The 24,483-nt window shown below is 41.2% G+C and overlaps 1 protein-coding gene across 1 annotated transcript in view; it reads right to left on the bottom strand.

Moving 5' to 3' along the window:
• LOC115797611 (exocyst complex component 6B-like) overlaps positions 1-23,670 on the bottom strand; it is a 91,199-nt gene extending 67,529 nt beyond the window's left edge. The window contains exons 1-5 of the mRNA XM_030754209.1: positions 23,217-23,670; positions 11,281-11,336; positions 8,306-8,403; positions 7,459-7,564; positions 7,088-7,197 (exon numbers count right to left, since the gene is read on the bottom strand). Of these exons, the coding sequence (XP_030610069.1) occupies positions 7,088-7,197; positions 7,459-7,564; positions 8,306-8,403; positions 11,281-11,336; positions 23,217-23,670 (824 nt within the window). The remainder of the gene's footprint in view (positions 1-7,087; positions 7,198-7,458; positions 7,565-8,305; positions 8,404-11,280; positions 11,337-23,216) is intronic.
• Between the last annotated feature and the right edge of the window lie 813 nt (positions 23,671-24,483).

Below are 24,483 nucleotides of genomic sequence, written 5' to 3'. Positions count from 1 at the left end.
TAGTGGAGAGTGGCAAAAAGTCAATGTATGCTGGTGAACTCTGCAAGTACACACACACACACACACACATACAAATACAGACACACCGCAGAATTGGGATTGAGTTTCATTGTATTTATGCTGCCATCAGTCACAATAAATGCACGGCGGTCCGTGCTGTCAAAGGGAAGCCAGAAGCCTTCAGATGAGGCGTGTTTACAGCATGCCTAGGAGGTATTTCCTAAAAATACACAAGGAACAGCAACGATGACAACAAAAATGAACGCAGTCAGCAGTGAAAACACCGAAGGGATAAATACACACAAAAAACTGCAGACATTCGAATGTGTAGCAGTAAGTAAGTAACTGTGCCACGTAGCAGTACCCATGTTTAATAAAAAATATTAACTGTGGTCACCAATTTGCCAGCCAAGTACACTCTGCTCTCGCTCTGCCTGTGTTTCTGCTGACACGTGGGTGCACACGCTGCTATCTGTGCGCGCGTGTGTGTGTATAACCTCCGTCAGCGTGTGCACGATGGCAAGCTAAAAGCATTCCAGTCATGCTTGAATCTCGCCCTGAAATCGCTCCTCAGCACAGCTTTCTACATCATCATCACTGAATCAGCAGGAGCTGGGCTCGGCCCCTTAGTTCCAGTGAAAGGAACAAACAATGCTTCAGCATACCGAGAAATTTTGGACAATTTCATGCTCCAAACATTGTAGTTGTTGTTTGTTTGTGCCACTTCCTGTTCCAACATGAATGGAATGGGATGGGATGGCACTCAAATTCATGTGTGTGTGAAGGCAGACGCGCACATACTTTTGGCAGTATCATCTTATGTCATTGCTTGTTCACAGTCATTTTAGTTTTGTTTTTTTGTTTTTTTTAACAAATCGATTTTTCAATTATTAATGACGGTTATTAAAATTTGTTTCCGATTAGAGAAGAGCAGAACCACTTTTAACATTCCTACACTTACATTTGTATTTACTCATGCTTTGATGAGGCTTAGACACAAAAACTACTCAGACTAAAGATCTCAGGGTGGGTTACTAATTACAACACATAACATGTGACATATAAAGTTCCACTATCTAGGTTTAAAGTATGCTTACTTGTTCCAACCTAAAGGTCAAAACCACCTATAGGTCATAACAGCTCATGCAATGTGCACTTTTCTAAAGGACAGTCTCAGTTAATCACAAATAAAAATCTGCATTCTCTTGCTATATATTAAAACTGCCTGGCTGATTTCCAGAAAGTACACATTTAACTGAAGAATATGATAGATTCATAACTGCCTGACAATACTGACATTTATAAAAGAGCAATTTTCAATCGTGTTGGGCACCGTCCTCTCCTCTGACCTGTCTCGTGACCACAAGTTCAGGAGCTATCTTCCAAGAACAAAAATAAATTCAAACTAAATGAATCTTTTGCATGCAACAAACCTGATGCATCTTTTCAATGATGAAATCTAGACAGGCCATTAAGATATCTCACAATTCATCACTGGGACTTTAACTTACTAACTTCATTTAGTTGAATTTAAGAACTTAAGTCGTTTGTCCTCGTTCAAACATATTTCTATGTAACATCTCTACAGGTTCTCTACTGCTGCGCTACGTCCCACAGTCCATTTACCTGACTTTTTGCAGGTCTATCCAACTACATCCAGAGACATTGTAGTCTACACCCATTGATAATACCCCCTGAAAATCAAAGACACATTTATCATGCTAAACTTGCAAGAGTTCGATGTCAAAGAACTGCTCAGTTCTCCCACTCTGAAACATAAGCATATGCTCATGCCTGCTGTTATCGTGCCAGCAGCGCTTTGGAAACAGTACCACTCTGACGTCCACAGCGGCTTGAAGTGTTTGCAATCAAATACCTGCTCATGAACAAGACTGACATCTGCAGTTTGATTCTGAATCACTTGATTGTATTTGTGGAGAAAATGTGGCCAATAAGTGTTGACATTTTCATCTACAATCGCCTCTGTTTAATTTCCAATCTTTACCTCAAAACAGGCTGGCTGAGCACGCATGCCGTTTCTCAGCAACACGCTCCTTCATATTCACAGTTTGACAGATTCACACCCAGTTTTCTTCCACTGGACTGGCTCATGGGCATCTGTGTGGCAGCAGCTCTCATTTTCACCTTCCAGATTTTTCCCTCAACTGGTTCAGGAGCTCCACCATTCACTTGCTAACGGGTCCCCGCCGATCTTCCTCTAGGCTACGGGTTGATGTCTTTCGCACAGATTTTTGTGCCAACATCACCTCATCTCCTCCTCCTCCAAAAACATCACAGAGTTGCACAGCCTTCATCACTCAGGCTCCTGCCAGTCCAACACTCATGTCTTCGTCAGGTCTATAATTATGTCTTAGTTGTCTGTTTTGGTTACCCTGGCACGATAGACTATGCAACCATGTCCAGACTGAATATAAATAATAGAATTTCTGTGGTAGAAGTACAAAAGTTGAAACAACGGCCTTCGATATAAATACTTTGTATCATCTAAAGAGGTTCCCTTAAGACATGTAAAATCCAAAGTGTTGTTTGAGTTAGACATAAGGCACATAAGTCTCTTTGCACCTGATATTAGCTGTGCTCATATCTAATACGCAGCACGAAGAACCCTGGATAAATTGATAATTATTGGCAGAGCTACACTCAAAAAGTACAGCTGTTGCAAATAAGTGTTTTTTTTTTGTTTTTTTTTTTACATACATTAAACATGAATATAATTGTTTTGTGCATGCAAGTCCATCTATATGTGAAGAAATGCAAATTAATGCTGCAGAAAATGCTCTCCAAGTTAAGGTGTACACCAACTGGGAAGACAAAGTAAATAGTGACAGTGCTAAGACCATCATTTGCAGTGAGCAGATGTTGCAGATATTACTTATTCGGGAGAAGGTGATGCAAGAGCTTGAAAATCAGCGCCAGTATGATGCCAGTCTGCATTTGAGACATTAGTAAGGCAGGTTTCTCCTTCACTATATGCTTTGATATTGGAGCGTACTACCATCAACATCCTGAAAATGAAGATGGTAAAATGGGGTGGCAGTAGCTCAGGAGGTAGAGGAGGTTACCTACTAATCGGAAGGTTGGCGGTTTGATCCTTGGTTGCTCCAGTCTGCATGCCAAAGTATCCTTGGACTAGATACTGAACCCCAAGTTGCTCTCTGATGCAACTGTCGGAGTATGAATGTTAGATAGAAAGCACTTAAGCTGAATGTGTGTGAATAGGTCATGTTGTAAAAAGCGCTTTGAGTGCTCAAAGTAGAGCAGAAAAGCGCAATATAAGAACCAGTCCAAAACGATGTTCACTTGTTCACCTCCTACCTTCAGGGCTAGAAAGATTTTCTTTAATATCATTTATCATTTTCAGTGTGATAAAGTTCAAACAACAAAAGGTTTAGGAAAAAAAGATCATAGTTTGGGTTCACATACACCTTTTCAACAACATAAACCACATTTTTGAAAGCTTAAGCTGGCAGAAAGCTTTCAAGTCAAACTTCTCCAATTAACATTCATTGTTTAAGTGTGCTAGCATTCAGTAGTTCTAGAATCAACAGCACAACAAAGCTCTTTGGAAGGCAGGTAACTGGCTGACCTACCTGTATATTTTTTCACACATCAAACACACCGCTAGCTTTGACCTTATTGACCAGGAGTTCCTTATAGAGAGCTGACTGGTTGAGACCAACTGTGGCTTGTCTACAGTCACATAGTTTGAAGGCTGGTGAAATGAAATATTTTCCCGAAAGTCTTGGGCATTATCAAGATGTTTTTGGCAAATGTGATACGAGCCTTTGTGTTCTTTTTGGTTTTCTCCTTGGAACTCTCCCATGGATGCCATTTTTGCCCACTCTCTTTTTGTTAAATCATGAACTCTGACCTTAACTGAGGCAAGTGAGGCCTACAGTTCCTTAGATGTTGTTCTGGGTTCCTTTGTGACCTTCTGGATGAGTTGTCGGTGCACTCTTGGAGCAATTTTGGGAGGCCGGCTACTCCTGGGAAGATTCACCACTCTTCCAAGTTCTCTCCATTTGTGGATAATGTCTCTCACTGTGGATCACTGGCGTCCCAAAGCCTTAAAAATGGCATTATAACCCTTCCATCATAACCTTTTCCAGACTGACAGATGTCATGACTGTTTTCTTAGATTGTGGCATGACGCGTTTGAGATCTTTTAGCTTAACTTTGTCAGACAGGTTCTATTTAAGTGATTTCTTGATAGCCAAAATGTTCACATTGGTGGCTTAAAAGAGGTAATCCCCAAGCCAGTGGTTAAGATCACAGTTTTAAGATCCAGTTTTTATTTAGTCTATGGTGTGTACATAATTTTATGCAGAATATTTGAGTAGATGTTTAATCCATCATTGTGGTCCAAAGCTCAATCAACCCCCGAGTCCAACAATGCCATCCACACCTCAGAGCTACTATGCCAGCTTGCCTTTAAACGCACAAACCCAGAACAAAAGAAATAAAAAACAAGCACATATGTAGGCATAAAATAAAAACACAAAGAATAAATGTACCAAATCACATTTGGTCCTTTTCTTACATAGATTCATACCCTCTTTCCACCAAGTTATAAAAGTGAACAGAGGTCACAGTCGGAGGTCGGGTGGGTGAGGGGGGGTTGGGATCAGTGACCAAAACCCTGCTCCATCATCCCGTCTGTTTCCGGACCCATGCATCCATGTGTGTTTGAAGCAGGCAGGAAGGCGTGCCGTGGCAGTAACCAGATAGCAGGGTGTGCACAACCATAAAAATTCAGCCAGGTCAAATTGTGGAGTCATTACTCTGATTGAGAAGAGCGATTAGTGCTGTCTGGTCAGCAAGAGACCAGAAAGTACGTTTTACTTGAAAAACATCTGTCGGGAACATTTTGACAGGTTCAGACACATGATTCCAGACTCGCACACAGAGTCATTTAAACAGCCCAATAAATTTGAAGCAGACTGTATTTGTAGGAATGAGTCCTCAACAAATACTGAAGATATGTGATTTTACAGTTGCTTTTCTACTGGTGGTGCTACAGTGAATTCTGCTCATGTTTTAGGTAGGTGTCACATCATACTTTCAATTTTTACCATTTCAGAGAGTTAATATGCTCTTAAAAGTGCAGAGAAAGACTTCTTGGGCTTTATTAATTTTAGGAAAGATTTGTTGCTGGGATTGTGTACCAAAGGTCTGACTAAACTGGAACACTGTCTCTGATACAAATATACAAAAGATAGGAGCTGGTTTCTTTCTCTTTACCCTCTCTATTCTGCTTTTTTTTAGCCAAAGGCTTTGATTAGAGGCCTTGGACTCCCCCCCCCCCCTTCCCCAATCACTACTCCTCCCTCCTGCCACCGTCTCCTTTTCTTCCGCCGGTCACGGATCAATGCCACCTCACCAATTCCCAGCCCCCACGGAGAATCAACACACTGATACACAAATACGCACAAGGAGCACCTAAACAGAAGTACAGTTGCATTGGCAGAAGCAAACTAAGATAAAATGCAGACATCAGCACAAAGACATGAAACCTACACGACCTCGGGGATTATAGGTACGAATAAAAGAAAATGTTATTCAGTTTGAAAACACAAAGCAAAACCATAACATGACTAATAATAAATTTCAACACAATGATTCACAGTAAGTGTTATTCTTGAAGTGTGTGTTTAGTTTCTTGTATGGTGTTTTCACCCTCAGATTGAGGATCTTTAGGTTTCACATTAGAGCAGAAGTTTCTTGTGTGTGTGTGTGTGTGTGTGTGTGTGTGTGTGCGCGCGCGCATGCTTTTCAGCATGTGTGCATGTTTGTGTGAGTGTGTTTGCATATGTTTGGGTGTGTCTGGCTTAAGCCCAAGCCTGCCGAATCCCTCTGGACAGCGGAAGTTGTTTCCTGATTACTTGTCTTCTCGGTAGAAAAGTAGCTGCATTGTTTTAGTTAATTCTTCCATCAACCATAACACACACACACACACACACACACACACACACACACACACAAGGTTACTCTTTAACCTCCACAGAACATGGAACAGAAGCTGCATTTGACTGCAGCGTATGCGTGCGTGTGTGTGCGTGTGTGTGTGTCGAGCCAAATCTAATGAGACAATGATCCCTGGGTCAGAATGGAAAGAACCAATCAACCAAGCAATGTCCGCTGTATGCCGAGTGTTTGTGTGTCAGTGAGAAAGAACAGTAGAAGGTGAGCAGGTATGAGAGATCTACTGTAGTTAGTGGCACAATTTGAATTGTTTAAGCTTCGACAACTGTAGCTAACCTGGTCAAAATATCTGTTTAAATGCAAAACCCACTGTTATACCCATGAAGGCCATTTGAATAACCTTCTACAGACGTTACAGAGTACCAGCTACATGGTAGGGACTGATGGCCTCACATCGGTGTGCAGTCCTCGTTTCATCTTTTGTCCTTTGGTTCATGCAAATCTTAGCATGGCTGCATAAAGGACAGGGTTGATCAGCCCTCTGCAAATGCAGATTTTGTTTTAATACATTTAACTAAATACAGCTAATGTAATCAGCTATCATCTACATTTTTTGTGCAAAAATGGGGCTGGTGGACAGCAAAATGAATACTTCCAGGAAAGCTGCCAAAGAGTTCAGTAAAATAAAGGTGATCGTATTGACTTACAAAATGTTTTAGCCTCAGATTCTGTATTTATGTTTGCAGGTGTTTCAATAAATCGCTGCACCCATTTCTTTTTTTCAAAGGAAAATATAAAGAAATGAAGGGTAGCTCAAGACTTTTGGCCTGTACCATACACTAAAATGCCTGCCAGCATGCAGTTATTGAGGTGACTCAGATCTGGAGCATGCTACAATAATTTCTTAATTTTGTAGTAGTGTGTATGAATGTCACTGAAAGCATTCACTATGTGTTTGCTGCCCACAGGTGAGTCAGATCCTTTCCTTTGACTTAAATAAATCCCTGCAGCCTCACACAGCATGCAGGACAAAATCAGAGCGATGTGCACATTTAGGCACACGGCACAGTGGCCATAGCTTCCTTAACACGCGGATAGCTCAGAACCCGACAGTCCTGACACCAGGATTGTCATGCACATGTACCTGAGATGCAGGTCCTCAGAGTATTTCAGACAAGCATAGATGAACTCTTTCAGCTGGCAGTAGACTTTTGGCACAAACTCGGAGAAGGGAAGCTTCTTTGGGAAGGGAAGCTGGTGGAAATGGGGTGAAAAACAAGAGATTAAGTGAGATTTTACTCAAACTTTATTTCACATGTTGCACAAAGGCTACCTTAAACAGGTTCAGGCACAGATCTATAGTTTTTTTTTTTTTCGTGAAATCTCCTAAATGGAAGAAGTTTTTGTGTGGAAGTGAGCTGAAATGACTGTAGGGAGCAATATGCAGCACTTTTCCATGTATTTTTTCCCTGGTCTCTCTATTTTACACACTTTTATACCTCTGTTGTTCCCTACCTTTTCCAGTTCGGGGTCTTGCAAGGGAAACTGGGAAGTGTAGTGTGTGTACTCTTCCTCTGTTGAGACTGGAATTGGACTGTAGTTGTCTTGGTCTAACACCTGCCTGGAGAGGGCAAGGGGAAAAAAATTAATCACAGGTAAATAACTTCCTAGAGGTTAAAACACACACACACACACACACACACACACACACACACACAGAGGGTACATATAAACAATCATCCCAGTGGGGGTCGTTCTAATTCTTGAGGTTTTCTTACCACCCTCCCCTCTTTCACCACCCCAACGTCTTTTTGGCGCAACAGAGTTCGGACGTTCCAGCGTTCCATGGAGAGGCCGTGAACCGGAGAGCTCTCTCTCCCCCCAACAATACAACACAACATTCCTGTGGCTTCCACAATGTGTGTGTGTGTGTCTGTGTGAGTGTGTGAAAGAGAGAGATGGAGGAAGGAGAGAGGGAGTGTGTGTTTGTTTGTCCGTTCTCACTGCTGCAAGTCCCACTGGTGTCATTGGACAAAAGCGATGCTGAAACAATGGCATGTTTAGCCCAAACACACACAGACACACACACACACACACACAAGGATTTGTAGGGGTACTACCCATTGAAGGGCAGAGAATGTTCCGGACGTTGTTTTAAAACACTTCCTCCCTCTGGCTGCTTGTAAAACTTCAAAACCGGGACATTTCCCACAGACATACGCCGGTGTGCAAATATGTGTGTAAAAGCTTCATGACCTTATCACTAGAGAGGGGAAGGTCAGTGCAGCACGCACTCGAGCATTAAGAACCCAGCTACTGATAAACAGGTACTAGAAAACTGTGAAAACAAAATGTTCACTACCTGAAGGTGACGTTCCATCTCTTGAGCAGGATTTCTCCGTACTGCTCCCTCATCTCCAGCAGCATGTCGAAAAGCTGAGACACAGGGAAACCATAACCCTGCAGAAGAGGAAGAAGAGCGGCTGCAGCTATGAACTATGTTTTCTTATTAACCCAAGTACCATTTACATACAGATAACCTTTTTTTCCACATTTGGTACTACTGTGTACGTATTTGTGCACATTCAAGTTTTCTCACAATCCTACCGGCTGGCTTTTAAGAAATAAATGCACAAAGCATTCATTTTCTTAAGTCTGTTTTTTCACCTCTACTTTCTCTTCAAATTCTGTTTTTGCATCTCAAGCCCCACCGTTTGAAATTTTAACCTGAGATTTTGTGTCCCAGTGACCACTGAAATTAAATTTACTGCTCTCACTTTGATTTGAAGTCACATGAAAAAGAAAGTTTTTGCAGGACTCTGCGCAATCCTGTGAAAAACTCAATACACCCCATGATTCAGTAGCTTATAGAACCACCTTTAGCGGCTTGAGGTAAATATTTCTGCGTGACTTTATAAGTCTCTCACATTTCCATGGGGGAATTTTGGCCCACTCTTCTTTGTTTCACTTCATTGAGGTTTGTAGGCTCTCTTAAGGTCCTACCAAAGCATTTCAGTCAGGTTGAGGTCTGGACTTTGACTGGACCATTGCACCACCTCGATTCTTTTATTTTTCAGACATTCTGTTGGAGACTTGCTGCTGTGCTTGGGATCACTGTCCTGTTGCATGACCCAATTTGGGCCAAGCTTTAGCTGTCAAACAGATGGCCTCACATTTGACTCTAGAATACTTTGGTATACAGACGAGTTCATGGTTGACTAAATGACTGCAAGATGCCCAGGCCCTGTGGCTGCAAAACAAGCCCAAATAATTCCCCCTCCACCACAGTGCTGACAGTTGGTATGAGGTGTTGATTTTGGTTTGCTTTGCTTGTACCAAACGTGGTGCTGTGCATTATGGCCAAACATCTCCACTTTGGTCTCATCTGTCCAAAGGACATTGCTCCAGAGGTCTTGTGGTTTGTTTAGATGCAGCTTTGCAAACCCAAGTTGTTGCCAGGTTCTTTTTACAGAGAAGAGGCTTTCTCCTGGCAGCCCTTCCAAACAAGCCATAGTTATTCAGTCTTTTTCTAATTGTACTGTCATGAATTTTAACATTTGACACGCTAACTGAGGCCTGTAGAGTCTGACATGTAGCTCTTGGGTTTTTTAGGTAAATTCTCTGACCATTGCACGGTCTGCTCCTGGGACAGCCACCCCTGGGAAGATTGCGGTATTGTTTCAAGCCACAGCTGAATGCTCCAGACTACAGCTGAATGCCCAAGCAACAGAAGCAGTTTGGGTACAAGGTTTTAACATGACTGAAGACAGATGCTTCAAAACAGCCCCCAAAACTGGAGGTGTCACCTTGGTGATAACTCCTTCCAAGAGGACTTTGAGTCAGTACAGGTGGAAAAGATTAAGCAGAGATAATTATTTAGATTTTGTGTATATTTTTGCAACATTTTGCTAAAATGTAAAAATAATAAACACTGATGGAGCTGATGGAAGGACCAATTAAAAGGTTGGAGGTTGGAAAACAATATGCCTTCGGAATAAGAGTGTGGTATAATGAAAAACAATGCTGTCGGCTGTCTCAAAGGTTGATAAAGGCCGAAGCGAGGTCCGAGGATGGGAGTGGGGTAGGCAGGCTCGGTGTGTGAGCTCCGGGGGTTGGAGGGTGGAGTCAAAGCGAGGTCTGGGAGATGCCAAAGTGTACGAAGGGATGCAGTAAGAAGGCTTTATGTAAACAGAACACGGCTACAGCGGAGGATTTTGCTGTCGCTAGTCGCTTTATGGACCCCCCCCCCCAATACATTGGCAACACTGAGCCCAATTGCCGTCCAGTTGTTTTTATGGGGTTGTTCCCGCTGTCGGCACTAACCTCGCGAGAACTGTCACCCAGGCTGCTGCAGGTGACAATTCTCGTGAGGCTAGTGACAATTCAGTTTGGAGCGGCACAGGAATATTTTTTAAATTATATTAAAATATGGGAAATTTACGGGTAAATAATAATATGGGAAGACGGCTGGACAGAGGGGTAAAATACGGGAGTTTCCCAGCGAAAGCAGGAGACTTGACAGGTATGCCACAGCGCACAGGCAGTTTCATTCACAATGTGCACATTTGATCTCCCTACGGTTGTGCGTGCACTTGATTTTGTGGGCTATAAAATTGAAATGACAACCTTCATGAAAGCGAAGAGAAGTAAGAGGAAAAATGAAGCTCAAATGAAAATTTCAGTTTTCCAATTCAACAATAGTTTATGTTCACAACATGGTGGCTGATATGTGAACTTAGGAAATGCTTTTAGCATCTGAGAGTTAAAACATTTGGATTATGTTTTTGTTTATGCTTTTTACGTGATTTCTGCAAACCCATTAGTGGAAGGAAATGGCACTCTGGGACACATTAAATATAGGATATATAAGTGTAACTTCTGGATTATATTCAAAAACTATCGATCCATTAAGGCCTGATTTAGAGTTCTCCATTGGTCTTACATACATAACTGAAAATCCTCTCTGAACCTAATCTGACATGAACCTTGAGAAATGTAACTACACCTCCACAAAGACTGCGATTACTGCCTAGGCTTCAGAGGTGCTTTCCAGCTACATACGTAGGCCCCGTCCCTCAGTTAACAAGCAGGAGCAGCATTTAGCGGTTAGCATTACTAATTAGCATTAGCATTTGTGCCGGGCTGAAAAAAAAAATTCTGGCTAGAACCCTGTAGTTAGCAGACCTGCTCAGATTCTGGTGGGTAGAGTTGTAACTTCCTTGTGGGGGGATGGTTGGGTTCCTGTTAAAGCAGTGAATCCCATTGAGAAGCCCCTCACTCTTAGAAGAAATGCAAAGATTGCTGATGTGTCCCCCTGTCTTTCTGTGCAGGACTTACCTGAACCTGTCCATATTCAATCCAGTGAACAGTACACACAAGACTGGCCGACCACTCTGTGATCAGAGACAGAAAAGTCACAGACATTGTGTGATTTGGGCCTACAGGACCTGGACCTTTTATCTTGTGAAGTTTCCCCAGAATGGAAGGATAAACTGCTGCAAATCATTGAACAGTATGAATCCATCTTTTCCTGGCACAAAATGGATTGTGGTGAGGCAGTAGACTTTGTTCACAGAATCCACCTTGTAGATGACAAACCCTTCAGACTGCCATGCCATTACGAGAAACTTTGCACTTCCCTAATGAGATCGTCAGTGCGCCTGTGAATCTGGGATAATTTGTAAGTCACAGAGCGAATTCTCATCTCCCCTTGTCTTGGTTGCCAAGCCGAACGGAGACTTGCATATATGCCATGACTTACGATGAATGCAGTTAAAGATCCACAACCATTGCCTCATCAGTCAGATGCGCTTGCAGCACTTGGTGTAAATGTCTTCTTTTCCACAATAGACCTCATGTCGGGGTTCTACAATGTCAGACTCCACGAGAATGATAAAAAAATACACGGCGTTCTTTTCCCTATTTGGCCTTCATGGGTTTAACAGGATGCCCCAAGGCCTGATAAATAGTGCTGCCACTTTTATGCAAATGATTATGTCCATTTTTGGTTATGAAAACTTCACAAGCCTGTTATGGTACCTGGATGATCTTATGGTCTATGCTCCATCTGAACAGGTGACACTTGAGCATCTACAGTTGGTCTTGTCTGTGTAGATTCTCAGTCATCCAGGTCATAGTAGTCTCTGGAGCTTGAAAAAGGCAACTGGACTTCTAAAGCTTCTAAAGCTGGAGAAACAGATAAACTCTGTGGTGAGATCAGGCTTTTACCAACTCAGGCTCCTGTCTAAGGTCAAGCCCTTCTTTTCTTTTAGTAATTTTGAAAGAGTTATACACACTTTTATTTCTACTAGAGTAGCGTGGGCAGCATGGTGGCACAGTGGTTAGCACTGCTGCGTCACAGCTAGCATATCTGGAAGGCCTGGGTTCGATTCCACCTTGGCCCAGGCCTCTCCCTCTCTGTGTGGAGCTTGCATGTTCTGTCTGTGTCTGCGTGGGTTTTCTCCGGGGACTCCGGTTTCCTCCCACAGTCCAAAGATGTGCACTTACTGGGATTAGGTTAATTGGAAACTCTAAATTGCTCATAGGTGGCTGGTTGTCTGTCTCTCTGTGTTGGCCCTATGACAGGCTGGCGACCTGTACAGGGTGTACCCTGCCTCTTGCCCTATGTCAGCTGGGATAGGCTCCAGGATAAGCAGAAATGAATGGATGGATGGATAGACTTGACTATTGTAATGCCCTGTATGTTGGTATAAACCAGTCCTCTCTTTCACGCCTTCAATTAGTCCAGAATGCAGCCGCTTGCCTTCTTACTAGAACTCCTAAAACTGAGCACATCTCTCCTGTGCTGGCCTCCCCTCACTGGCTTCCAGTACATTTTAGGGTTGATTTTAAAATCTTTTTGTTTGTTTTTAAATCTCTAAATGGGCTGGCCCCCATCATACCTCACTGAACTCCTAACCCCTTACGTTCCCTCTAGGTCACTGAGATCTGCAGACCATACTTCTCAGTGTTCCTAAAACTAGGCTTAAGAACAGGGGGGACAGGACTTTCTAAGCCATTTCTTCTTTTTGGCTTTTAACTCAATTTGAGATGTTTGTTTTCTTTGTTTATTTTCTTAGCTGTGGTTTTATTTATTTATTTGTTGTTTCACTGTCTTATGTCTGTGTTTTTGCTTGTTTGCCTCTTAGTTGTGTACAGCACTTTGGCCAACTGCATTTGATTTTAAAGTGCTTTATAAATAAGGTTGAGTTGAGTTACTGGGGTAACAGAATCTGTGACTCTAACTTGGTCACTGGCAGGTTTTTACAACAATCTTTGAGTGTCTCTCTGACTCCTCCCCTCCTGCTGCACCTGAACCACTTGTCTGACGTTCAGATTCATTTCCTCATTCATAAAGTCATAAAGGCAGTCACCTGTAAGTGTAAAGTCAGGCCACTACAAAGGTATCTTCAAGGCGTGTGTGCGTTATAACTGACACTGCCTGATTTTACTTGTCTGTACAAGTTATCCTTTGCACAGAATGTTCTGATTATATGCTGTGATAATGCCAGGTAGATAAGTTATTCTTATAAATGATTCTATGCTTATTATTCTTTGTAAAATATCATACAGACCGCTGCTGCACTTTGTATTGTTGTTTGACCCCGTTGCAAAGGTCAATTCAAACCTCACAATGACAACCTGCTTGTGCAGATCACTTTATTTTAGATTTCCATAACAGTATGTTTGTCACACATTTCAGATCATCAAACTAATTTTAATATTAGGCAAAGATAACCCAAGTAAATACAAAATGCAGTTTTAAATCATGAGTTCATGTACTAAGGCAAAAAAAATATAGCACTTTTTTGAGTTGTACCTTTAAATGTTTTTTTTTTATTTATAGCTCTTTTTACTTACAAATTTTTAGAGCTGATAAAATAATGCAGTCTTACATTGCCCAAAAGTGCATAACATTTTGAAAATTGTTTTCCTCCTGAACCAACTACAACTGTAAATGTTAAAGAGAATAACTGTAAATGTAGGGAGGAACAGAATAAATTCCTGCATGCGTCTACTTAACAATGAAAGTTTGGCAATGACACAGAAAATCTAAAAGTAAGAAAATATAACTCACCATCCACGATCAAAAAGGTAGTGTCACAAAAATTCACGTTATATCAGAATGTCAGTTGTCTGTTGCTGTCGCCTTCATCGTCTGACTCAAATGTGATATGACTGTAACTTTAGTTTCACTTCTGACTTGGCTGCACTCCAGGTTTTTTTTGCATTGTGGGCAGGTGGTGAACAACATACACATCTCTCTGAATAAAGACTAAAACGAAACTTGAAATTCCAGATCCACACACACACACACACACACACACACACACACACACAAGGGACGGCTCCCAGACGTTCCCAGAAAAACAAAACAAGATACGAGCCTCCGTGAGTGGCTTTAGCCACTAAAGGTAAACATATGTAATAGATGTTGGGGGCAGAACTTTAGGGTATATAAGCTGGCAACTGATTCTCTTCTGGGAGAGACAATGCAATGACAATTGGCTGTCTCTCCCAAGCACAGACTATGAGTCCTTGGTATGACACTGGTCTTTCTTGTAAATAAACTTTATGTTATTCTAAGAAGAACTTTGTCAGCAGAGAATTTCTTCAAATACATCCACATGGCATCAATATCAAGACACAACAAGTTAGTCTTTCTTACTCTTGGTCCAGTGCCAGCATACACGAGTGAACCGGAGAGAGCTGAAGCTGCACAAAACACACGGCTTTGCCGTGTTGTTCATGTTTTTATACGTCAAAGCAGTGCTTACACTTTAATTAGTCCATTCAGTTCTAATTTGATTTAAAATAAAATAAAAATCTGTGCGGAAAAAAAATTGCAGCACTAAATAATAACAAACATTATTGAGACTTAGTTATACAAATAACCAATTATCAGATTTATTCTCTTTAGCATTTACTCAGACAGTGTTTTCTTTCTAACTTCCAGTTGAGAAAAATGCATAACAAAGAAACTGTTTTATTAAAGCTGGAATTTTAAATTTGTAAACATAATTTAAGTTTCCATATAACTACAAATGCCTCCTAAACACAGTCTGTCAGTTGACTGTGAGTTTTAATGTAGTGCAGCCAAGGACACAAACAGAAAGTGAAACAGAACGACTGTCAAACAGAGTCCGACAGCAGAGCAGAAACACCAACAAACAATACACAGTCTGCCATTAATTGTAATCTTCAGGCACGACTGCCACTGAATACCTTTCATCATGGATGGTAAGTTAGACTTAGTTCTTTTATATGTACTGAGCACTGAACTTAGACATGCACAGATGTGTACAAGGGCCTGTAGTTTCATTTTGGCATGGGTGCGTAGAGGTCCATTATTTCACATCTTTCTAAACACAATACTCACATTCTTGTACCTCTAAGGATGATTAACAATATAATTATTCCTCCAATTCTCATCTGATATATATTGTTATGCCAGAAAGACTACACAGTCCTGTCAGCAGTGTGTTCTCACACCCTAGTTGAAATGTCTGTCCCTCCATTTTGAGAAACGTGTTACTGTTCATTTCTCCTCACAGCACTATGGCAGCCATCTTAGAAATGCAATAAGAAATTAATTTATGGGGATCTCAGGAGACAATCAAGTGTGTGGGTTCTTTATTTATCCACTCTTTCGCCTTTTCATTAGAATATGGACTTTTATATTTTTTTTAGTAAAGATTAATAATGAGAGCAATATAAAAAAAAAGGATTAGAAACACATTTTAGATGGAAGTTCAATTAAGCTTTTTTGTGGCAAAACAATATACATGGTCAATGAGGAAGAAGCAAGAAATAGAGTACAGTCTGATTACCTGAAATGTGTGTGTGTGTATAAATGGTATATCAATGGACTGGTATTATATAGTGCCTTTCTACTCAATTTGAGCACTCAAAACACAATTTACACCCATTTTTTATAAGTCGAATACACACTGCAAAATAACAAAATACAAACTCAAATGTTCTGTCATTATACTTTACCGTTACATAAATGAAATTATTTTACATGTAACATCCTTTGCTTGACAATTTGACAGTTGACAGCAGCAGCCTAAGCAGAGAAGCCCAGCCCTCCCTCTCCCCTCCTCCACCAGCTCATCCTGAGAGACCCAAAGTTCTTCCCACACCAGCCGAGATATAATCTCTCCAGCGAGCCTTGGGGCCTCGTCCCAGTAGGACATGCTTGGAACACCTCACCAAAGAGGCACCCAGGAGGCATCCTAGTCAGATGCCCGAACCACCTCAACTGTCTCCTTTCGATGTGGAGGAGCAGCGGCTGTACTCTGAGCCCCTCCCGAATGGCTGCACTCCTCACCCTTTGTCTAAGGGAGAGGCCAGCCGCCCTCAGAGGAAGCTCATTTCTGCCGCTTGTATTCGCGATTTCATTCTTTCTGCCACTACACAAAGCTCGTCACCATCGATGTGTAGGGACGTAGATCGACCAGTAAATCGTCAGCTTCGCTTTTACACTCAGCTCCCTCTTCACCACGACAGACCGGTGCAACGTCCATATCACTGCAGACGCAGCCCCAATCCATCTGTCAATCGCCCGCTCCTTTCTCCCGTCAGTCATCAACAAGACCCTTACTTGAACTCCTCCACCTGGGGCAGCTACTCATCCCTGGTGGGCACACCCTTTTTGTCAGGGTCCCTGGGTCATGGACCCGGGGTGGTTGTGTTTCCAGGATATTTGGGGGTTCTCCCCTTTGTATGATTTAAGTTACCGTTTTTGTCCCTTGTTTCCTCCGGCTCTTTGTAGTGTCTTCCCTCTTGTTGTGTGGAGTACTCGCAGAAGGCATTGTTATTTTTGACTATTGTCCGGCCAGTCCCTTTATGCTGTGTTTGTTTTTTTGTTATGGAACACTCCAGCAATAAAGCTGTTTTTTGAGTTTCCTTCAGTTAACGGAGTCTTGTATTGGAGTCTGTTCTGCCCTCATTAAAGAGTCCCCTTTCTTCACTAGGCAGACAGACAACTCCTTCCACACACTGTAGTCTCTGATGGATTTATTAAGCACCACCGTTTAGGTTAACAGCATGAGAATGGGGTAAAACTGAAATGAAAGAAGCAAATAATGGCAATAATGAACACACTGAACCCCCTTTAACATACATTCTCCGTATGTATTTCCAGTTTCTTAAAGCCTATCTCACATATATGGCTACTAGCTTGGCTAGCTGAAAGCTAGCAACATAACACATTACATACAAAACGCCAGATGAAACAAAAACACAACTTAACCTGGTTAACCATACAAAATATTCATGTCAAACAAACATAGGCATCTTAATACAAACATATTCACAGACTATGCTTCCTATAGTGATTCCCAGATGAGGATGATTGTAGATACTTTGGCTACTGAATCCACAAGGTGATCTCTTTCAAGGTGCAATGGAAAAACAAAAATGGCTGCCCACGGGTTACAGAGGGTAAGTAGAGATGGCGATAATACACAAATAGAATAAGCACCACCTAGTGGCCACAGAATGAAATATCACTCCAATCCCTCAGGACAGAACAGAGTCCAATCTTCTGCCTGCCACACAGCTGTGTCATGACACTTTTCCAGTTGAATTATTCCATTTTCTTAAAAGAATCTGATGTCCAGTCATTATTGCCATTGTTACCCAATCCTTCAATGCTTTAGGGAACTGGCCTAACGAATATCCAAGGGAGAAGAATACCAGACAATAATAAAACATAATTAAATTTACATATTGAATATAGTTACTTGCATTTTCAAGCATGTCCAGAATGCATGTAACAAAATCGTTTTGCATTCTAAACAAAAGAGGGAATGCTCTTTCTGAAACAAGTGGAGACATTAACTTTTATTAAAATACAGTTTTGCTCAACTTATATTGAGGCCAATATAGCGTTGGAATTTAATAATCTTAGCAACATTGTTATTTTTGACTCTTGGCACATGTAGGTAGCAGATATGCAGGTCTGACTCCTCACTGCATGAGTCACATTTCTTGGCCTCTAGAGGGCACACACATCAAGCAGTTCAGGGGTGGCCAACTCCAGGCCTCAAGAGCCGGTGTCCTGCAGGTTTTAGATGTGTCCCTGATCCAACGCACCTGAATCAAATGGCTGAATTACCTCTTCAGTATGCAGTCAAGTTCTCCAGAGTCCTGCTAATGACTTCTATATGTGATTCAGGTGTGTTGGATCAGGGACACATCTAAAACCTGCAGGACACCGGCTCTTGAGGCCTGGAGTTGGCCGCCCCTTAAGTAGTCACGAATCACCCCCGTATCACCCCCAGCCTCCACTCTGCATATTTTTAAAGTGCATCTTAAAACTTTGCTTTATAAATAAATTGGATTGATTGGAACACTGGTCAATAAATATACCTTTTACAAATTAACTCTACATGCTAACATGCATAGATGAGTGAGGAGTATGAGAAAATATTTTTAATTCAATGAAAAGAAAATTGTAATTTGTATAGCCTGCTTTTATGTCTTATTTTGGAGTAAAACCACAAGACTACTACAAACATGTCAAAATCCTATGTGATGTAACACCTTTACTATCAGTTAACAACATATGTCTGGATTTTTCTCAATTGAATGCAACAATGCACCATGTATGTATGAACATACTACTGTACGAATTTGGTTTTGGTCATTTCCCCTCAGGAGTCCCAAAAACTAGGACACTATCTTAAAAAAGGACACAGACAGATGGGTGAGTACACAGCAGGCAGGGAGCCAAAGACAACAACATAACAAAGGACAAGGGAAAACACAGACAATATATACACACTAAGTAAACAAACAAAGGGAAACATCCAGGGAGAACAGGTGAACACAATCACCCTGCTGATTTCTTCTGTTGAATAGTTTTGTTGTTGGAATGCGTCCTTACAATATGGTTGATAACTCTCTATGTGTAAAGCCATTTAGAATGTCATCTGTAAAAGGAAGTATTTACCGTGAAACAATCTACTAGTGCAGCGCTGGTTCAAAGGTATCAGGCAGCTCCAATTCACAGATGTTCCCTGATTCATGCAACTGAGAAAATATCTCTCAGGCAAAACAGGAGAAGTGCTCATCCATTCAAACTTCCTGCTCAACTGGAGCATTTCTGTGGGGTTTCTGTCCTCCCACAGTTTAAAATGATGTGCTTGTTATGCTAACTGGTAATTCAAAGTATTACCAGCATCGATTCTGGTTGTGTTTCAGTAAAAGTCAGTGCACAGCACTGCTATATACAGTACTCAATATAGAATACAGATGGAGCCACTGTGACATCTACTGATATATGAACATTTACATGTATGCCTGTTGTTCATCAATCTGCTCACTATGATCTTAAGAGGTGTATTGTTAAAGACACGAGTACGACACCTGTGGTTGGATGAGCAGTTCTCCTATTTTATTTTCTTCTGTGTATTTAAAGCTACAGAAGTTATTGTCAAACACCACCAAGGCTGCAAGAATAAAAACTCACACTGAATATTAATCATTAATTTATTGACATACTCATTATAATCCATCAGATTCTCTTGTGTTTTTATGACAGAGTTGTGATCATGCTCCTTAGTTTTTTAATGCTGTTGCTGTGCTCACCTGGGTGCCTGGGGCCTCGGGGCTGCATTCTCGGCTCTTGCTGGGGGGGCCGGCCTGCTGGGGGGGTGGGCTGCTCATTGCCTCTGGCTCTCTGGGCTCTTGCCCGTTGACCATGGGGGGCCCGTCTGGGGTCTTCCTCCTTTGGGATGTGTGCACGGTTGCCATTGGGATGTGTGGCCTCGGGTCTTCTGAGCTCCTGGTGGGCCGTGGATGACCCGGGTCCCCTGGGTCTTTCCCTGCCTGCCTTTGGATCCTGAGGGGGGTGGTTGCTGCTTCTTGCCCTCATTATAGAGTACGTTCCATGACAGAGCAACACATATACATTACTACAAACTACAGTAAGAGTGTGTGTGTGTGTGTGTGTGTGTGTGTGTGTGTGTGTGTGTGTGTGTGTGTGTGTGTGTGTGTGTGTGCGCGTGTGTGCGTGTATATATATACATATATATATATATATATATATATATATATATATATATATATATATATATATATATATATTTATATATATTTCAGATCTGGCAAGAATAAATAAAATAAAAATACAATTAACAAGAATAGCCTATAGAAAACTAATAGAGCACTTCTTGTAAAAGCAAATATGTTTGGTACGATAGTGCCTTCGGATTATCATTCCGATTGCGAAAACTGCCAGACATGACAGGTTAAAAAAAAAAAAAAAAAAGGCATCTGTATTCAAATGATGGAAAATATTTGACATCATCTACTAGTTTAGTGCTTGTTCAGCCTAAGAGCCTAGAGGTTAAGAAGGGGGTTTATGATTGAGAGGACGCTGGTTCAAATCCTTGGACACTGGCATGTATTGGAAAAACTGGATTGGAGGGATTCTGGCAAAGCTTCAGAGAACCCTCAAACTGGCATGGACGAACTGAGGTGGGGAGGGTGACGTGCTGCCACCTGTTTCCACTCTCATTAGCACCACTGTGGGCCATTGAGCAAAGCCCTTAACACCCCAAGTTGCTCCCTGGACACTTTCTAGCTGGCCCCTGCTCTGCATGTTGTGCTGTTTGTGATATGTACCGCATGTGTGATGGGTTAAATTCAGAGACTGAATTTTGCTGCATCTGATATGTGTACACAAATGTTCTTCTTCCCTGAATGTCTCACATGCAGGAATCTGAGAAAAGAATTAAATATGAGAACTGCTCATCCATAAGAGGATTCAGAGTACAGTACCAGGACTTATTCATTTCTCTCCACTCACATGACTAAATCTAGAAGCTCATTTAAAACCACACACTGCACTGTGTTGTAACCTTAAGGGGGTGCATCATTCAGGTTTACTCACTCCTAAAGGGGCCATTCATATTCAGTATTTGTTGCATTTTATTCAATATGTTACCACTAGGAGGCAGTGTGTGTTAGTGTAGCCGCCTCTGTAGCAAGAAACAAGACTCCACTCAGCTTTATTTATAAACTCAATGCAAAAAATAAATAAATAAATAACATTAAGAAAAGCATTAAAACATACACATAGATGACAGTGGTTAGAGCAATAAAAACAGTAAGAGCCAGAAATAAAATAAAATAAAACTGCAGGTAAAACAAAAAACAAAAAAGAGCCAGCATCTCAAGACATTTGCAGCATCTGAGGTGAGAGTGACATTGCAGCAAGAAGGTTCTAGGTTCAAACTTTCTGATCTGAGAGTCTCAGCTGACTGTGGCTCAGGAGGTAGCGCTGGTTATCTACTTGGTGGTTCAGTCCCTGGTTGCTCCGGTCTGCCTGCTAACGTGTCCTTGGGCAAGATATCGAACCTCAAGTTGCTCCTGCTATAGTCATCAAAATGTGATTGTGTGAGTGAAAGTTAAATAGAAAGCATGCAGATGTAGAAAGTCCTTGTATGAATGGGTGAATGAGACTGTCTAAAGTGCTGTGAGTGTTCACGCAGAGTAGAAAAGCGTTATATAAAAAAAAACAACAACAAAAAAAAACAGGCCATTTACTCCATGTGGAGTTTGTGTGTCCTTCTACACTACAGAATTATATACTGGTCATGTGATCTGGTTTATTCTAAATTGTCCACAATTACAAACATGAGAGCAAGAAATTCTGTCTGTGCTCTGGACCAAAGTGGTTATGAAAAAGAGATCCCAGGTAACAGTTTGATGCACAGCTATGAAGTGCTGATCGGCTGTTTTATTGCTATAAATTATTCCCTAGTTTGTGCTCAAACTAGCAACCTTCAGGTTATGATTTTGCTGCTCAAATTTCCAGTTTTTTACCTGCCCAAGTTGCCCACCTGTTTCTAGCTGCTAGCATACCTGTTTATAGCAGTACTTCATTTTACTCTGACATCCGTAGTTTAGTTGAATTAAGACTTAAACGGTTTTCTTTCCTGATGGATTTTACTTTCTAATGTTGCAAAGTGGGTGGTGATAGGATAAATAATAATATTTTCTAATGTGTAATGAGCTTGTTGGTCTACAGGTATGATTCTCATTAGGGTGTGAGTGGTTCAGGGTTCAAATCTCAGATGAGCCAGAATGATATGTACCTGCTGTCCAAGCTTAGTTTATGCCACCCTTATTGAATATGAGTGAACTTAAAGTTTGCTCTATTAGTGTGATGCTCCCCTCAGGTAGATCATGGCAAGATAAGAACCATTCATCCAACCAAAGGTGCAGTACTTGAGTCTTCAGTCTTTCACACACAGGCACACACAGATCCTTCTGATTGTTAAACTCTAATTGTTTTTGATTAATGAATTACCTTTGAGCTGTTTTTGGCAGCTCAAAGGGCCACATCCAATCCATTTCACATCACCCAGCAGAGATTGGCAAACACTTTATGTTCTGAGCTGAATAATTTTTTTTTTTTTTATTTATTTAAGTTTGACTGCAGGTCAGAGTTGTTCCAGCAGGTTGTGCTGCTTTGTGAAATCTGAGAAACTGATGATGATGCTAATGATGAGGAATTCACTCTGTGCACAGTTTATTCTCACATAAACAGTTAGCCTTTTGAATTTTTTCCCATCTAATCACTGAATAAAATTTTTTTGGACACGGTGGAGGAAACATGAAGTAAACGTCTCTGCTGTTCTTTAGTGTCACACTTTGATCAGCTCAAACATCTCAAACTGGTTCATTCCAGTTTCCTTTGTTAACACTCCTCTTCTGACAGCACAAGAAACCAGCCTTCATCAATAAATTTTATCCATTCTGTTTAATTTGTGATGCATCATTCAAGAGACTAAAATAAGCATCTACAGCTTCAAAACACACTGAACACAATCCAACAGTCTGATTGGTTTAGATTACAGAACTCAAGAATGTCCCAATAATTATGAATAAGCTATTTATCATTAATGATTGATATGTTTCATTCAGTAAAATAACAAAATATAATTTTATCAAAGATTATATTTAATATGAAAAACAGTAAATAACAATAATACTGATTACTACACTACTTACTGTGAAACTTATTGTTTCTTTCAGCTTTATGTTTTGCTTCTTGGAGTATCACTTTTGCTCTTTCAAGTCCAATGATCTAAACAACACATACTCAAAAAACAGTTCCATACTATCATTGTTATTGTTTTTCATGTATTTTCTTGTTAATGGGACTTTAACGAGCTGCTGATAAAGCACTGAATAAATGTTGATTTTCTCTTAATATTACTGAGTGATGCAATCCTTCAGTTTCTTTTTCAAACCTAAAGCTTCCACTGCAAGACCCACTCCAATTCCCACTCCAGCTCCCACTGCAGCTCCCACTGGACCCCCTATGACTCCAATAGCAGCTCCAACAGCAACTTCAATACCAATTCCAACACCGACACCAGCACCAGCACCAGCAGCAGCTCCAACAATAACAGGGACCTTACTCTCCTGAATAAACCCGTTTCTTCTTTCTGCTTTGGCTCTCGCTTCTTTGTCTGTCATCACATTTTCTTTCTGAAGTCGTTCCATCTCCTTTTTTATGGTTGCTTCTGCCTTTTCAAACATGTCATCAGTGTAGCAGCTTCCTCCATTCTTTTCAATCATTGTGTTGATCTTCTGCAGCAGCTCTCTGACCTGAGAGGGATCCTTGTCTCTGTTGTTAAAAACATGATATCCTCCACCACACTGACTGATGAAGTCAGAGAGAACTAAATGATCACTGATCATGTTTTCTATGGTGACTTCATCTTCTTCCAGATTGTCTCCATAGGTCAGTGGTTCTCAAATAGTGGGGCGCGCCCCCTTTGGGGGGCGCGGTGCGATACCTGGGGGGGGCGCGTGTGACCCTGGGGAACAGGCTTTTTTTTGGGGGGCCGTACTAGTATAAAGTGTAATTGCGCATCCACTACAGTAGGCGGCAGTGGCGCTGTCATTGTTACAACAGGTTTGCCTTGGTTAGCAGTGTTGAGTCAACAGAAAGCTCCGACTGCGTTCTGCCTATAGCCTCCGTTATTCAACATAACAACCCCCAACATGAAAAAGTTTTTAACAGGGATGAAAAGAAAAGCGGAGAGAGACAAAGATAATGAGACAAAAGAAAGTCACCCGAAAGCTAAGACGAGGAAATACGACGAAGCGTATTTAGCGCTTGGCTTCACTGTCACTACAGTTGGAGAAGAGGAAAGACCGGTGTGTTTGCTGTGTCTAGTTGGTCAAACATGTTTACAGTTTAAACAAGGATTTATTTATTTTTAATTTCAGGCAATGATGCACTTAAAATCTTTTCTGTTGCAGACTTAAAACACGATTTAATAAAGTTATTCTTTGTAAGTTTGACCATATGTCTTTCTTTTTTTTCTTTAATTTTAATAAGGATAAAATGTTATGCAGAGATGGATAGTCACAGTGGGGAGTGGGGGGCGCGAATAGTTTTCTTCTTGCTAGGGGGGGCGTAACAGAAAATAATTGAGAAGCACTGCCATAGGTGAACAAGACCATAGTGTAACGTGCTGCCTTTTCTCCAAACATCTTCTGAATGAT

The sequence above is a fragment of the Archocentrus centrarchus genome, chromosome 18 (assembly GCF_007364275.1).
Source record: "Archocentrus centrarchus isolate MPI-CPG fArcCen1 chromosome 18, fArcCen1, whole genome shotgun sequence".
NCBI lineage: Eukaryota > Metazoa > Chordata > Actinopteri > Cichliformes > Cichlidae > Archocentrus > Archocentrus centrarchus.
The sequence above is the reverse complement of the archived record's forward strand: the minus strand, read 5'-3'. Positions and strand labels throughout refer to the sequence as shown.